This window comes from Triturus cristatus, chromosome 3_1 (genome assembly GCF_964204655.1).
Source record: "Triturus cristatus chromosome 3_1, aTriCri1.1, whole genome shotgun sequence".
Lineage (NCBI taxonomy): Eukaryota > Metazoa > Chordata > Amphibia > Caudata > Salamandridae > Triturus > Triturus cristatus.
The window spans coordinates 575,542,063-575,558,489 of NC_140583.1; the positions used below are offsets into that span (position 1 = coordinate 575,542,063).

At 45.7% G+C, this 16,427-nt stretch overlaps 1 protein-coding gene across 2 annotated transcripts in view; it reads left to right on the top strand.

Moving 5' to 3' along the window:
- CHD2 (chromodomain helicase DNA binding protein 2) overlaps positions 1–16,427 on the top strand; it is a 1,941,047-nt gene that overhangs the window by 1,475,392 nt on the left and 449,228 nt on the right. For both annotated transcript variants that reach the window (XM_085644496.1, XM_085644497.1), the window contains one exon: positions 14,652–14,777. In XM_085644496.1, coding sequence (XP_085500622.1) covers positions 14,652–14,777 — 126 coding nt within the window. The remainder of the gene's footprint in view (positions 1–14,651; positions 14,778–16,427) is intronic.

Sequence of the window (16,427 nt, forward strand, 5' to 3'; positions counted from 1 at the left end):
TACATCAAATGCTTAACACTGTCCCCCTGATACTGCCTTACTGCTCAACCAAGCTACCACTTTAGAGAGTAAGGTTCTATCTAACTTTAACCTCTGCCAAACCTTTGGAGACCCTTGGACTCTATACACACTGTACCTCACTTTGGTGCAGTATATATAGAGCCAGTTTCTTACACCAGATGATCTCTAATGTTGTGAACCCTTTTAAAGGAGAATAGGGGTGCTTAAATGAAATGTCAGACGTGGTTAAGACATCCCAATGTTTTTTAATGCTCTTAGTTTTTTACTGATAGGGCAGAAAGTGGTGACACGTGATCCTAGACATGAGTGTTCTATGGTTGAGTTATAGAAGTATATCTCTGCGTGAGTACAATGCTCGTAAAGTGAGCGTTTTACTTATCGTCTGGGGATCCTCTGTCCTGAAGCTTTTCTGATAGCACATCTGCTTCTCTATATAAATCCTCTTTAAATTTGCAATTGGTTCGAATGCGTAGGAATTGGCTATATGGGAGGCCACCTTTTAGGGCTCTACGATGGGAACTGGAATATTAGAGTAGAGTAGGTTTTTGAAAAAGTGTTGTGTATAGTTGGCCATCCATGATTTCTAGTTTGCTTCCCCAAGCTGATACGGATCCTATAGGAGGGAAGGTTTGCCAGCACTTTGGACCATTGGGCCCTTCAAATTGTAGAAAAGGGCTACACTGTTCCCATTCTTCAGACTCCACCCTAATCCCACCTCCTCCATTTTGTCCACCATCATTCCATTTGATCAGCAGGAGTAGTGGAGTTCTTGCCAGAACAGGAATGGGTCCAGGAATGTTACACATGGTACTGGTACCAAAGAAGGACGGTGGTCTGCGTTCCATTCTGGACCTCAGGATCCTAAACTTTCTCCTCAAAAAGAAAAAGCTCAGGATGCTGAACCTTGCTCAAGGTCTCCTGGCGTTGGGGATTGGACACTGGATGGCGTCACTCGACCTTCAGTATGTGTATTTCCACATTCTTATCATGCATTCACACCAGAAGTACTCACGAATTGTGGTGGGTACTACTCACTATCAGTTTGCTGTACTTTCCTTTGGGTTAACCTCAGCCGCTAGAGTCTTCGCAAAGGTGATGGTAGTCGTTGAGACCCATCTCCCATGGTTAGACATCCCCATTTTCCCATACCTGGATGATTGACTAATCAAAGTCGGCTCACCAAAGGTGGTGTTGCTCCATCTGCAGTTAACAGTATTTTTGCTGTACAACCTGGGCTTTTGATCACCGAGCCCATATCTCACCTGTGGCCCTCCCAACAAATCAACTTCATAGTGTTGGTGATGGGCACCACCGTTTCCCACGCCTTTTCTCCACCTCAGAGAATTTCCAACATTCAGGATATGGCTCCATCCTTGCACGAGAGTCAGAGTCCTGAGAGTCCTCAGATTCTGAAGTCTGCTGGCTTCCTTCATTCTCCTGGTCATGCATGCACATTGGCACATGATGGCCCTGCATTGGTGACTCTTTAGGCAGTGGCTACAGTACAGGGATCAGGAGAACTGCAGCAACGCCTTCCGAGACGGCCCACAATTGAGAACTGGCAGATTCTCCTGTCTCCTAAGGAGGGCTCAAACCCCCTACTAAAGTCATAGGTAAAGACTTCTCCTATGACCGCGTCATAGCTCCAAAATAAGACCACCTTTCACACTACGGTCCTGAAGAAGGCCATCTGACTCGTAAGTTCAGCCCTTAGGCCGAAACATGTCGACCCTCCACTAGGTGCTATGGACCAGTTACTAATCCACTCAAGCGCCACCATTTCTTTTAATCATATCCCTCTCGTTGACTAATCAAACTTCTCTAAACAGTATTAGGAGATATTTGTAATCACTAGTCACTTTTCATGTCTGTGAACCACCCAGACAGTCTCCCTCCTGGTTGTGGTTGATTAATCACTTGGAGAACTAAACACTCAAGTGATTACGACCCGAAAATGACACTATCCACCTTACCACACGAGCGGAGAAAAATATATACAGCGCAATGTGAAAGTGTTGTTGAGAGTCTCCAATACAATACGCTTGAGACACTGGATTATTGACACTAGTGATTCATTTCTCTTTGATTGAGAGTCTACAGTATGGGGAAACCTGTCAGATTTGATTGTAATGGTTTGGTGGGGAAACTAGGTGAACCTGAACTAGGGTGGCTTTCCTCCCTCTCTGTGGCCACTGTAGGGAAGGATGTTATATAATGTTGGAAAGACTTATAAAATGCATAGCTGCCCCAGAAATAGGGTTTCTCAGCTGTAACCTACTACCAAGGTGATACAGTTTGGAGCCTGCTCCGAAAAGACCTCTGCTGCAAACAGCCATGTCTTCAGCTGATTTCTAAAACAAGATGGGTCTGAATATTCTGTACATGTAAAGGCAGGTGATACCATAAAAACTGAGCCTTGCTTGGAAAGAGTGACCCCCCCATCCTAACTCTTTTGGTACGAGATATAAGAGCCAAATTCAGGTCAGCAGAGCGAGGGCCCTAGTAGATATGTACGGCTGCACCAGGGTGGCCAAGCTAGGTACCCCTGCTTGTTCATAATCACACACACACAAGGCTTTAAACTGAATACGTTTCTGTATCAGAAGCCAATTAAGTTTATCAAGCAGCTTAAACTCGGAGCAAAATTTCCGCTGATGAAAAAGTAATCCTGCATCTGCATTCTGAAAAATCTGCATCCTATTTTTTATTAACCTGGTGGCGCATAGATAAAGAATGTTACAATCAAGTGGGGAGATGATTAGAAGCTGTATAATCATTTGCTGAAACTGGGTATTGTAAAAACCAATAATCGATTTAAGGCTTCTGAGAGTACCAAAACACATTCCTGACAGTGCCGTGAATTGTGACTCAAACAATAGTGCATCATCAAGCCAGACACTCACATTTTTTGCAGATGATTTCAACTTGAGAGGAGACCCTAACAACCTTGGCCACCAGTGTTCACCCTGAAGGTGGGAGTTCTTCCCCAGCAGGAGAATTTCTGTTTTATTGGCATTCAACCTCAGACAGTGAGAATGCATCCAATTAGCAACAGTGGTCATAGAATTTGGGAAGCTGAAAACATCCTATGTAGATAAGCTGAGTATCATCTGCGTAGGACATCGAAAACATCCCAAAAGATTTCACCTAATCCACAGGGGCTGAATGTAGATGTTAAAGAGGGTGGGCCTGGCGCTAATCCTTGAGGGACGTTGCGCTCTAAAGTTCCTTGCAAAGATGAGAAAGGAGGGGGATATCGCAGGAAAAGAACAATATCTTAAGAAAGAGGCGAGCTAAGCCCAAGCCTTAACTCGAACCCCGATCTCATGAAGTCGCCATAGCAGCACTTCATGAGTCACCTTATCGAAAGCAGCATGTAAATCTAAAAGAATAAGTGCTGTCGAGTAACATCATCTGGAGCTAGATGCAATGCATCAGTCACCTGTAAGGAGAGCGGATTCTATACTGTAGGAGGGCCTAAACCCATTGTGCCAGGAATCTAACAAGTGGTTCTTCTCTAAGAAGGCTTGTTCACATGTTTCTCCACTACCTTCGTCAGGAACGGCAGGAGAGCAATTGGTCCAATTTTCCAGCGGGCTGGGTTATGCAAGAGTTTTTTCGAGATGGCTAACTTTAGCTTGTTTCCACACAGTGTGTACCACTGTCGTGGACAAAGAGAGAGTAACTTTCCATTAAAAATGTAGGCATAACACACTCCTGCATTTTAAGTAACAAGTCAGGTTAATTGGTACGTCAGGAGAGCTCGACTGAACTTAGTTCATCACGGAGATGACAGAATTATTGTTTAGCATGTCTAGCCCCCTCAGCTCATCTCCCTGTGGCATGCTGCCCTGAACCATCAGCCTTCGTACTACAAGTATAGCAGAGAAATGCATATAAATATTGATACCCTTTTTAAAAACATATTCCACAAGCTTTTCCCAATTCTAGCGATATGACTCAACCAACCACAAGTTATCTGCCAGGATGTTGACTATAGATTTCTTTTGTGGTGTTACTACTTTTTATAATTTTATTGGCAACGAAATCAGGGTGGGCTTTTTTGATAATTTTGTGCTAGATGTTGGTGGCTCTCGTATAGTTTTTTAGGGCAAAAGCGTCATATGATTTCCTCCAAGTGCGTTCAGTTTTTCATTAAACCAAGAAGCCGAAGGTCTCTTTTACAGCTCACCAGAATGCACAGGTATAAAGGCGTCCAGTGCTGAGGTTAGCCAAATCTTAATCTTCAGCACAGCTGCCTCAGTGTTTGAAAGCAGTTGCTGAGTGTTAGCCTGAATATGGTTGCCGAATTTCTTGATGTCAAGGTTGTGCCATTGCCTCTACACTAGGGTGGAGATCCCATTTGTACGACCCGGAGATCGGAGGCCTCTGGTCTCCAGAAGAGCAGGTTCTTCACATCAGCCTGCTTGAACTGTGGGTGATTCGGCTAGCACTCAAGGCCTACTTACCCCTCCATCCAAGGTCTGTCCGTCCAGATGTTGAGGGACAACATGGCAGTGATATTGTACATCAACAACAAGGAGGACTGGGGCCTCTCCTCCTTTGTCTTGAAGCATTGAGGCTGTGGTCTTAGGCAAAGGGATCTTGCTAACTGCTAATCACCTACCTGGTATCTGAATGTCAGAGCCAGCAGTCTAAGCTGGCATTATCTTGAAGATTACAAGTAGTATCTTCTACAGTTAATCCAGAATATCTCCGCCCAGTCAGTGGGGCACTCCTCAGTTAGATTTGTTCTCCTCCTCAGAAAATGTTCAATGCCAGTAGTTCTGTGCCCACCAGTATCTGTTGAAGGGAGCCTTGGGGAAAGTTTTTCAGTTGACCTGGAACTTTCAGCTGCATTACGCGTTTCGCACATACCTTTGATTCCTCTGGTTCTCTGGATTATTTGCCAAGAATGGACCCAAATCATGCTCATAGTCCTGAATTGTCCCAGAAAGTGTGGTACACGGACCTTCTGCGCTTCGCCACATAGCCCCTGCTTTGCCTTCCATTCAGGCCAAACCTTCTCTCCCAGTTAGGGGAATGGTTCTGCACCACAATTTCTGAGACCTCCAGATTGAGCGGGGACAACTGACCTACTTTTAGCTGTCTCCGTGGGTGTCCAAAGTAGTCTTATCAACATGTCATCCCTGCACTAAATCTGCTTACTTTATTGTGTGGTGTGCAGATAACGTAGTAAGCTCCTTGCAGGCCACTATGTTGCAAGGTCTGAAATCTGCACTTTCCATGGCTCACAGGCTGTGCCAATTGAACTGTGTAGGGGAATTTAGCTTCTTTGTCTGCCGATCCAGTCATCTGTTTTCAAGTCCTTTTAACAAGAGCTGGAAATCTCCCACCCCCCCCGTACACCACGAGGAAGACACAATCGGTGCTCAAAGGGACGTGCAGTACCTCTGCACCGGAGAAGGAGACAAAAGACTGGAGGCCTTGGCAACCAAGGACAAGTACCAGATTAGACGACTGGTCCTGGATAGCCAGAACAATAAATCTATGGAGCAAGAATACCTGACTGGGAGCAACACAATCCCCATCAGTCGATTCACATTACGATTATGCTCTTGAAACATAAATGGCCTAGGAAATAAGCTATGGACACGCAGCTCCTGTTGTACTTTCCAAACTTTGACCTCATCCTCCTACAAGAGACCTGGCTAGACCAACTGCACCATCTACAATGGCTTCAAAACATACCACCTCCTGGCTGTAAAAAGCGCCAAATTTGGGCACCAAAAAGGAGGTCTAACAATTTTCACCTCAATCAAGAGTATAAACGAAATTGTGGAACTGGATGTCAAAACTACACCAAAAAAATGCCATAAAATCAATCAAAATGGTCTTAGGAGGTGATAACAACAATCAGCAACTGATATAGTTAAATATTTACCTCCATCCATGTGCCAAAATTAATGGAGTAATGCTTTTGAGATCTGAAATAACAAGGATACTAGCGGAAGAGTTCTTGCCAAATCTTATGGTAACAGGTGACTTTAACATCCACCTAACGGGGTCCCCAGACAGGGACCAACTATTGGAAGAACAATTTTCTGCATGGAGCACCCCTCATCAGGACTGCAAATGGTGCAAGCAAACCAGGTTAGTAAAATAATTTCTAAAGGTTTTGGAACATTTGAGCTTGGTCGCACTAAACTGGCGTTTTCCGGGCGACTACCCTCCGGCGGCGACCTTCCATAATCCATCAACCAGCACAACAATAGATCACACCTTAATAACCCAACCCTTGATCAGCAAAATTGTAGATTTTCGGAAAGGAATATCAGACCACAGCGACCACCTACCTCAAGAAATCATGATGAATATACAAGGCATAACATTAACCAAACCAGTGGAGGATCCAAGCTCCATACAAACAGTCTATAGCAGAAGAATCAAATGCAAAACGCGCCACCCAGAAAACTTCCTGGCCCTGACAAAGGGTCTCTGGGAAGAAAACAAAGGGGCTAATACAAGCATGTTAACTTGCTGGGAAATCTTCACTAAAAAACTCGGCGAAGCTCTCACAACAAGGGAAGAACCTTGTTCAACAACAGGAGAAACTCTTCAACGGAGGATCCCTCTTGTGCCACAAAGCAGACAATGCAGTCATCTCTCAATCATGCAAAGATGCTTCTAAGGCATCTCAAAAAAGCAATAAACAGATCAGTGCGGAAGCTCTGCGGATCAGGCCCAGATGATGGCATCCAAAATGAACTAAGGCAGTTAAAAGTAAGCAAGAAGAGGCTAATTTGGCAATCGAAAAGGGAATCAGAAGACAAGTTGTGGGCTACGTTCTTACACGACACAAAAACAAATAACAGCACAAGAATCTGGCGCACAATTAACAGCTTACAGAACCCAAGTGTAGATGGAATCAACTCGCACTTGACGGAAGAAGCCTGCGCCAACTATCTCTTTCATCATTTCAACACAGAACCGGCCAACACTATGTATGAAGAGCAGAGATCTGAATATACTCCTGGGAGCAAACTATGTGACCCGGAAAATCATTGACAATTGCCCCTTTTGCGTTCACGGGCAAACAGATTACTAAAAGGATAGTGAAAGGCAAGACAGAGAGGGCGCCGGGTCTCAACGGCATCCCCCCGATCCTGTACAAACAAGACCCGGATAATTGGCCAGCAGCATTACTACCACTTTTTAAACATATCCTTGAAATAGAAAGAATACCATATTCTTGTAAGGGGCCAATCATATCCCCAATACTAAGAAAGGCAATAAGAATGAAGCAGAAATTTACAGGCTGATCGCCTTAATAGACAATGATGCCAAATACTACGCTGGCCTTCTCTTGGAAGAAAGTACAGATTAAGCTACCCAAATGGCAATCATTCCCCTTAACCAAAGCTCACAGGAACAACAACAAATATACTCACCCTCTCCCTTCTGATAGATGCTTTAAGAGACGCCAACTTGCCACTCTGTTTGCTTCATTTAATATTCATCCTCCTTTGACAGCATTTACAGGAAGAAACTGTGGGATTAACTGTCCAAAAGAAAAATTCCATTGACTCTCCTGAATCAGCTGATCCTCCTACATACTGACACCTGGGTTGAAATAAAGCTAGGAGCTGGCGACTGCCTATCCAGAAAGATACCAATGACTAAGGGGCTGAAACAAGGCTGCAAACTGGCACCATCCTTGCTCAATCTTTTTATGTCAAATCTTTGGTCAGAGCTGGACAAATGTAGCTCCCATGCCCCAAAAATGGGAGACCTTACTCTCTCAAAGTTACTCTATGCCAACAATCTTGTATTGACCAGTCGCACTCTGTTTGGCCTCCAACATTTATTAGACAGCACGCTAAACTTCTCTGTTGATAACTTATTAGGCATAAACCTAGACAAATCCGTAGTGATGCAGAATGTACATTTGCGGCACAAAAAGAGGCCATAACAAAAAGAGGTAACATAATGGCTGTTGCATTAAAAAACGTAAAACTCAGAACTACCGGCCCAAGCGACACGCCTCTGCTCCAGGTGTTTAAAGCAGAGCTCCTTTGACTATCACCTATGGGAGCGAGTGTCTAGGGGAAGGGATGCAAGTACACTGGATGGTACAGTAGCAAGAGCCCTGAGAATAATAGTCAACCTACCTAAATATACCTCGCTGGAGTAAATAACAATAGAATTCTGCCTGCAGATGCAACAAATTGCATGCAAAGGCACCTTTGTCAAATGCTGGTAGAAAATCAAGGGAGCCAAACCCTGGACTCTGAATTCACATCTATGGAAGGAACTCAAATTAAAAAAAGTGCGGTCATGATCTATTTGCAAGCTTCAGTAGATTGACTGGGACTACAGGATCTTTGGAAGGCTGCTGGGACACATAAAAGCTTCAAACAAATTGTCAATAAAAAAGTTAAAATGGCGTCCTTAGTGGAGGATAAGGTTGTGCTAAAAGAAAGGGCACACGGATGGCTCACCCTGCAGAGATACTCTAAAGCCTCTCCTCACTCTTCCTTAGGAGCAGGTTTCACGAAAGCGACAAAGGAAAAATATCTTCATCTTCGATTGGGTATTCTTCCATTACTGCTCCACTTAAACGACCACAGACAACCACTAACTGTTGCCAAAGCAGGGAGGCAAAAGAGGATGTGCTACATTTATTGTGCATATGCGGGAGACTAAAAAACGAACAAAGACTTATGTTAAAACCCACCTAAAGATCAAGGGGATAAGAACATGCAGGCAGGCAGTGAAAGCATGTTCCGAAAGTGGAGACTTACAGTTGGCTTGCCTCCTCGTACAATTAATGGGCAAAGTGGGACAAATATCAAACACCAGCATTTAATTGCCCAACCAGGCCCCCATCTCCGAAAGCCATTCATTAGCCACCACTGCTCTTGTTTCTCAGAGAACTGCTTCACCCATTGCTGACTTTGCACATTGCCCGCTCTTGCTGCTTGGAGAACTATTCTGTAAACTGTTGACTCGGCACATCCGAGCTGGGCAATGACCATTAGCTTTCATTGACTTTGACAACTAGAGCACTATTTTTGCAAACAGCTGACTTTGCACATTGCTGTTGACTCGGGGCCTTTCATCCCCGTAGCCTTGGCCCTCTCGATCTTAATTGACCCTTTTAACAATGTTAAATCATTTTAAAATGCTTTCTCTTATACATGGTCCAAATGAGGTATCTAGAGTCCTGGTGTAAAAGCAAACTGTAAACTTTGGTACACAATCATGGTTTTAACTTTGTAGAATTCGAATACTACTGTTTTATCATTGCGATGGTTATAAATAATCACGCAAGTAATCACGCCAATAAAGATAATATCATTATTATAGAGTCCTCTATTGTGCTTTTTCTCAAAGGTTTGACAATCCTGTACCCTCCAATACCCTCTATGGTTCCCCTGTGGGACTTGAATTAGATTCTTACCATTTTGATGGAGACTCTGTTTGGGTCCCTTCATGTTAGAATTGGGGGTCTCTAGTTGGCAGAGGTAGGTACCTTTGACAAATAGGGACCTTTGCGTCTAGTCAGGGTAAGTGGGTACTCTCCTAAAATAACCCCTGCTCACCCCCTTGGTAGCTTGGCACGAGCAGACAGGCTTATCTCAGAGGCAGTGTGTAAAGCATTTGTGAACACATACAGTAACCCAGTGACAACACTACAGATGGACACCACACAAGTTTTATATAAAAAATAAGTATTCTTTATATAGACTTATCACAAGACCACAAACAAGAAAAATCCACAATACTGTACTTAAAGTGGTAGAATTAGCTTAGTTCTCTTTAGATGTTAAAATGCGACACTTTGAGTTCAATGTACCTTTGGATGCTTAACGCTATACGACGAATGTGTTGCAGGGAAGGTGATGCGTCGGTTCCTTACACGCAGGAACGGTGATGCGTCGGTTTTTCACTGTGCTTCCGTGGTGATGCGGCCCGCAACGCCGTGATGCGATGAAGATCCGGTGCAGTGAAACAAAGATGGTGTCTTCTTCTTGATGCGACACAATGCGTGCACGCCCGACGGCCATGCGGCGAATCATCGATTCTTCTGAGCCGCGACAGGCTCTTCGACACGCTTCTCCGGTGATGCAAGACGCTTCGGCGATGCGTTGCGACAGCTGCAGCGGCAACACCCTTGTGCAGTGATGCGACAACGGCAGCTGCGGCGGCGACACTCTTCTCCGGTGATGCGAGACGCTTGTGCGATGCGACACCCTTGTTCAGTGATGCGACAGCAGCAGCTGCGGCGTCGACACGCTTCTCCGGTGATGCGAGCCGCTTCTGCGATGCGATGTGACAGCTACAGCTGCGACACCCTTCAGTGATGCGACGACAGTGGCTGTGACGGCGACATGCTTCTTCGGTGTTGCGAGATGCTTCTGCAATGCGACAGCTACAGCAGCGACACCCTTGTTCAGTGATGCGATGACACTGGCTGTGGCGACGACACGCCTCTTCCTCTTGAGTCACGCTTCCAGCTCCTTGCAACATGCAGTCCCTCAGAAATCCCAACACAACTGCAGGCACTTCCAAAGAACTCTTGGGGAGCTGATGGCTGTCGTCTGTTGTCCCTGAGACTTCAGCAGGAGGCAAGCTCTTTCTCAAGCCCTTGGAGATCCTTCGCAAGTTGAATAAAGTACACACAAATTTCCTTTCTCCTCTCTTTGGCAGTCAGGCAACCACTGCAGGCCAATCCCTCAAGCTTAGGGATAGTCTCTCAGTCTCTCTAGTTCCTCTTCTCAGCAAAGGTTTCTTCTTGTTTCCCAAAAGTGATCTATAGTTCTGGGGTCTGGGTCCCTTTTTTTATACACAGTTTCTCTTTGTCCTCTGAAAGCACATAGGCCTTTGCCTAGTCCAAACCAGTTCTGGTCAGTCCTGGAGCACTCTGTTTACATGACTCCTTCTTTCCTTTCACAGTGCAAGGCAGAGACATCAGACGCACCACAGGAGGTGGAGCCAGCATTGTGGAGGGAATGCACAGCCCTATTCAGGTCCCAGGTGCAACTCCTCCCACCCATCTACATGCAGATCTCTTTATTCAGCCCTGTGCTGACTCACCCGGTCTCCTGGAATCCCCCAGCCCCTGTCACTCAAACTCCAGACAAAGAATACACAACCTAGCAGAGGCAGGCTTGGATGGTTAGACAAGAAAATACCTACTTTCTAAAAGTGGTATTTTCAAACACAGAATGTTAAAACCAACTTCACTAAACGATGTATTTTATCATTCTGAGTTCAGGCATACTAAACTCGAATTTCTACCTAGTTCCCTGAGTCAGTTAGGATTATAAGATGTAATAATCAAACTGCCCATTCTGGCCTATGGGGAACTGGTAGCCTTTCAATAGTGAAAAACGAAAATGGCTTTAATTCACTATTAGGACAGGCCACACACACCAGGGCATGTCCTACCTTATACTTACAATGCACCCTGCCCTTGGGCCTACCATAGGGGTGTCTGATCTGAAGAAAAGGGAAGGTTTAGGGACTAGCAAGTGGGTGCACTTGCCGAGTCAGCATGGCAGTACCAGACTGCGCACAGGCTCTGCAATGGCAAGCCTTAGACACACTTTAACAGGCTGCTTCTGTGGGTGGCACAACCAGTGCTGCAAGCCCACTAGCTATACCAAAACAACAACGTCTCAGCTGGATATCATTTTTAGAAAGGCCAAATATTTTAGTGATATAAATCACAAAGGGAGGGGGAAAAAAAGGGAAGGGAGACCAAAGGAACATAGAAAAGAATTGTATATTGTAGGTAGTTTTTACAGCACTACAGTACAATAGAAGTACAAATGACCAAAAGCACACATAAGTGAGCACTGGGCGTGCTAGTGATAGTGAACGGCGCAGTGACACAATGAGTGAAAAACAGCGTGAACGGCGCAAATTAAGATAATAACAATGTGATCGAAAGGAATAATTATATACAATCTGCTATGGATACATTTTTTTCTCAATGACCACAAATAAGCCAAAAAGTTCTTTGATGGGTTTTGTCGACGGCGTTTCAGCCTGGTTGGTTTCAGGCCATCATCAGGACAATGGTCATAGTTTTAACGTGTGCTGGGCGTAGTACATCTAAAGTACAAGGAATCCTTTGAGATTGGTGAAAACAGACATAAATCAGCGTCTGATCAGTCGTTCATGCACTTAAGGAACAACATCCGGAGTTTGGAAAGTAGCCAGGAGCAATAAAGGTCCAGGGCTCGAAGGGAAAGGATCAGATCTCGTGAATTATTCGTGGAAGAGGAATCCAAGAATTGGGAATCCAAGGGACGGGAAGTAAATCCCACCGTGAAGGGGCGCCAGGACGAGTGAAGCGTCTGTGCGGACGCTTTACTCGTCCTGGCGCCCCTTCACGGTGGGATTTACTTCCCGTCCCTTGGATTCCCAATTCTTGGATTCCTCTTCCACGAATAATTCACGAGATCTGATCCTTTCCCTTCGAGCCCTGGACCTTTATTGCTCCTGGCTACTTTCCAAACTCCGGATGTTGTTCCTTAAGTGCATGAACGACTGATCAGACGCTGATTTATGTCTGTTTTCACCAATCTCAAAGGATTCCTTGTACTTTAGATGTACTACGCCCAGCACACGTTAAAACTATGACCATTGTCCTGATGATGGCCTGAAACCAACCAGGCTGAAACGCCGTCGACAAAACCCAGCAAAGAACTTTTTGGCTTATTTGTGGTCATTGAGAAAAAAATGTATCCATAGCAGATTGTATATAATTATTCCTTTCGATCACATTGTTATTATCTTAATTTGCGCCGTTCACGCTGTTTTTCACTCATTGTGTCACTGCGCCGTTCACTATCACTAGCACGCCCAGTGCTCACTTATGTGTGCTTTTGGTCATTTGTACTTTTATTGTACTGTAGTGCTGTAAAAACTACCTACAATATACAATTCTTTTCTATGTTCCTTTGGTCTCCCTTCCCTTTTTTTCCCCCCTCCCTTTGTGATTTATATCACTAAAATATTTGGCCTTTCTAAAAATGATATCCAGCTGAGACGTTGTTGTTTTGGTATAACTATTGCCCGGTCTCTGCTGGGAAAACGGGTGTACTCCTGTTCTTTGTTCGCAAGCCCACTAGCATCATTTGGATTACCAGCCCTGGGCACTCCTGGTGTACTGTACTAGGTTCTGACAAGTAAACCAAATCAGCCAATCATAGAATCACTAATCCATACATCAATTTACCATAGGGAGCACTTGCACTGTGGCACTAGATAGCAGTGGCACAGTGCCCAAAGCATCTAATACCAGCAAAAACACATGAGGCAAAAGCAAATAAATGGAAGGGAGGCCCACGCCAATGTGCCAGGTCTAACACTTCATAGCTGTAATATGAGGATGTTAATCTTCAAAACTGTTTTTTAGTTGTTATGACTTCTGCTAGAGGGGTTAGTGAGTTGCAGACTCTAGCTGCCACCCTCTCTTCACCTCTTTCTATCCTGATAAGTTGGTGTTGCAAATCAGGGCTGCTTTCTTTCCTAACGTGGTAACCCCTTTCCATCTTGGTTAATCTATCACTCTTTCAACCTTCTGTACTTCCCCCTATCCTGCATAAGAGGAGGAACAGTTCTATCAGCTGGATCCTAGTCAGGTGGTTAATTATTACCTGGACTGCACCGAAGAATTTCAACTGGATGACCACTTCTTTGCCGGGTATTGTGGTGCCAAAAAAGGTAAGGGGACTCTTTTCACAATAGATTAACCTCTCCATTAAGACTGCCTTAGCCAAGAAGGAGTCAGCAGAAGGCATTAAGACCTACCTAAGTCTACCACTTCAGCCCATGTCGATGGGGTTCTTAATGCTAAAATGTATAAGGCAGCTATGTGAGTGTCCTTGCACACCTTCACCATGCACTACTGTCTGGACTCCAAGATACTAAGGGATGGACACTTTGCTATGTCCATTCTGCAGGATTTCCTCATTTTACCATACATCAATACTTCTCCTGAGAAGGGTATTGCTACGAAATCAGGTCTACAAGTGAGGAATCTTCAGGTAGAAAAAAAGGTTACTTACCTGCGGTAGCGATCTTTCTGGTGGATGCTCTACCTGCAGATGCCTTACCGACCCGCCTGCCTACTCATTTGATGGATGAGTTATAGGGAAAGCTCATAATATCTCAAATATATCTTTTGGTACAGCATTCCTAGATAGATGTCAGTTTGTGTTCTCGCCTCAAAGCTTAGAGAAAAAACTGACGTTGTTTCGCTGGGACAGGAGCTTTATGACCTCCGTGACACTGCCTGCTATCACTTACAATGTTGACTGAGTTCGATGCCCACTAGGGCCCTTTGAAGTGTACCGGATCCATTCTGACACCTGGGATTGCTTTACAGGTAAGGGATCTGCACGTAGATAGAGTATCCACCAGAAAGATCGTAACGGCAGGTTTCTAACTTTTTCTTATTGATTTATAAAATGAAGGTAGATTAAGCAAGTGAGATTGTTCATTGAGACAAATGTTGGCTGCACAGTCTATCGACATTTAAAGGTTGATAATTTGAGTTCAGTTATTAGGATAATGGACACAGCTTGATATTACAGTACTAATCATTGTCAAAAACTATATCATTGTTCTATATATTTTATGTATCCTTACAGATCAAAATAAGAAAAAGAAAACCCCGGGTCAAGAGTGAGAAAATCTCCAAAGCGAAAGACGAACAAGGAAATGAATTGTCATCTCCTCGTCCTTCAGAAAATCAGTCCGAGGATGGTGATATGAAGGTATAAAAAAATATATAGATGACTCGTTAGTACTTGTGCAGTGTATCTGAAAGAGACAGTTAGTTATAGATTCCTTACCTTTGAATTACCCCCAGGCGTCAGGCTGGATCCGGTGAATTTTTCTTGGCTTGTACCCCTGTGCATCGGTGGGTGGCGTCGGCCAACTCCGCGTCCGTCTTCTGCATCGTGGGATGACGTTGCAGTGTCTACTTCGACGCCGCCCATGGGCCCTGATGTCAGATCTTTCTTTTTCTGCACCAGCCTAATGCCACGCGCCGGCGCTCTTCACCTTCTCCCCGTCGGTTGGCTAACACGATGCTGGACCCGGAACGTTGTCGCTCTAAGGCTCCGTCTCCACTGCCTTCTTCTGGGACGACTCCACACCTCCCCTATTTCTGGGAGCCAGGGCGTCACCTGCCCAGCTTTGTACATTTTATGAAGCCCTCCACCGTATCTTTAGGCAGCCCGACTCTGCCAGCATGTGCGTCTGTTGTCTGCATCATGGTCGCCGGGATGACGTTGCGGTGTCTACTTCGACGACGCCCATGCGCCCTGACGTCAGTTCTTTCTTTTTCTGCGCCAGCCTAATGCAGTTCTGGAGAGAGCTACCCCTTTAGTCACTTTTTGACTAAACTTTTTGGAGGTTTTTTCTACATCTTTATTCGAGTCTTCGAGTCCTGGTGTGCGATGGATGTCCCATCGTCGGACTGGCTTCAAGCCTTGCGAGGCCAGTCACAGGCTGATGTCTGTGATGGACCCACACCTCGTGTGCCTTTGGTGTCTGGAGCTCGACCACGATCTGAAGTCATGCTCCGACTGCTGGGCCATGAATCCAAAGTCTTTGCGGGAGCATTCCCAAAAGCTCTTGGAGGCCCGGCGGTTGACTCCATGTCACTCCCGGTCTTGAGGTCACTCGCGGAGCCCCCACACCTCGTCCCATTCCAAGTCTTCGAAGTCCTCAGGTAAGTCGAAGCACAAGAAGAAGGCGAAGAGGCACCGGCGCTCTTCACCTCATCCTCGTCGGTCGGCTGACACGACGCTCTAAGGCTCCGTCTCTGGTGCCTTCTTCGGGGACGACTCCACACCTCCCCTATTTCTGGGAGCCGGGGCATCACCTACCCAGCTTCGTACATTTTATGAAGCCCTCCATCGTATCTTTAGGTAGCCTGACTCCGACGGCATGCGTTTGGGCCCCGCAGAGCCGGTCGGGGGTCCTGGGCCTTCTATAGCAGCGGCTCTGGTCCTGGCAAGTGGAGGGCCTGGATCCGGATCTATGCCGGTTGATCTTACCCGACCTTCCTCAGTGCCGATCCCGATGGCGATACCCACGGCATTGGCCGTGCCCCCGGCCGACGCCGTCCCCATCCTCACCCCTGGGATGGACCTGGAGCCAGACTGACATCGAATCCAACGCCGAAGGGTACTTTTGTTCCCCTGTTCATCCCTGCTGTTCCCTTTCACCCAGAAGGTGGTGATGAGGATTGGGAGGGGTCACTGGACCCTTTGGTAGACCAGCTTGAAGAGCCGGACTAGAGGAAGGACCAGTGATCCAGACACTTCCCCAGACCTTGGCATGCTTCCTCCCCCTACAGTGGCTACAGAGGAGGAAGCGTCTTATGCTGTGGTGGTGCGAAGGGCAGGTAAGGCCTT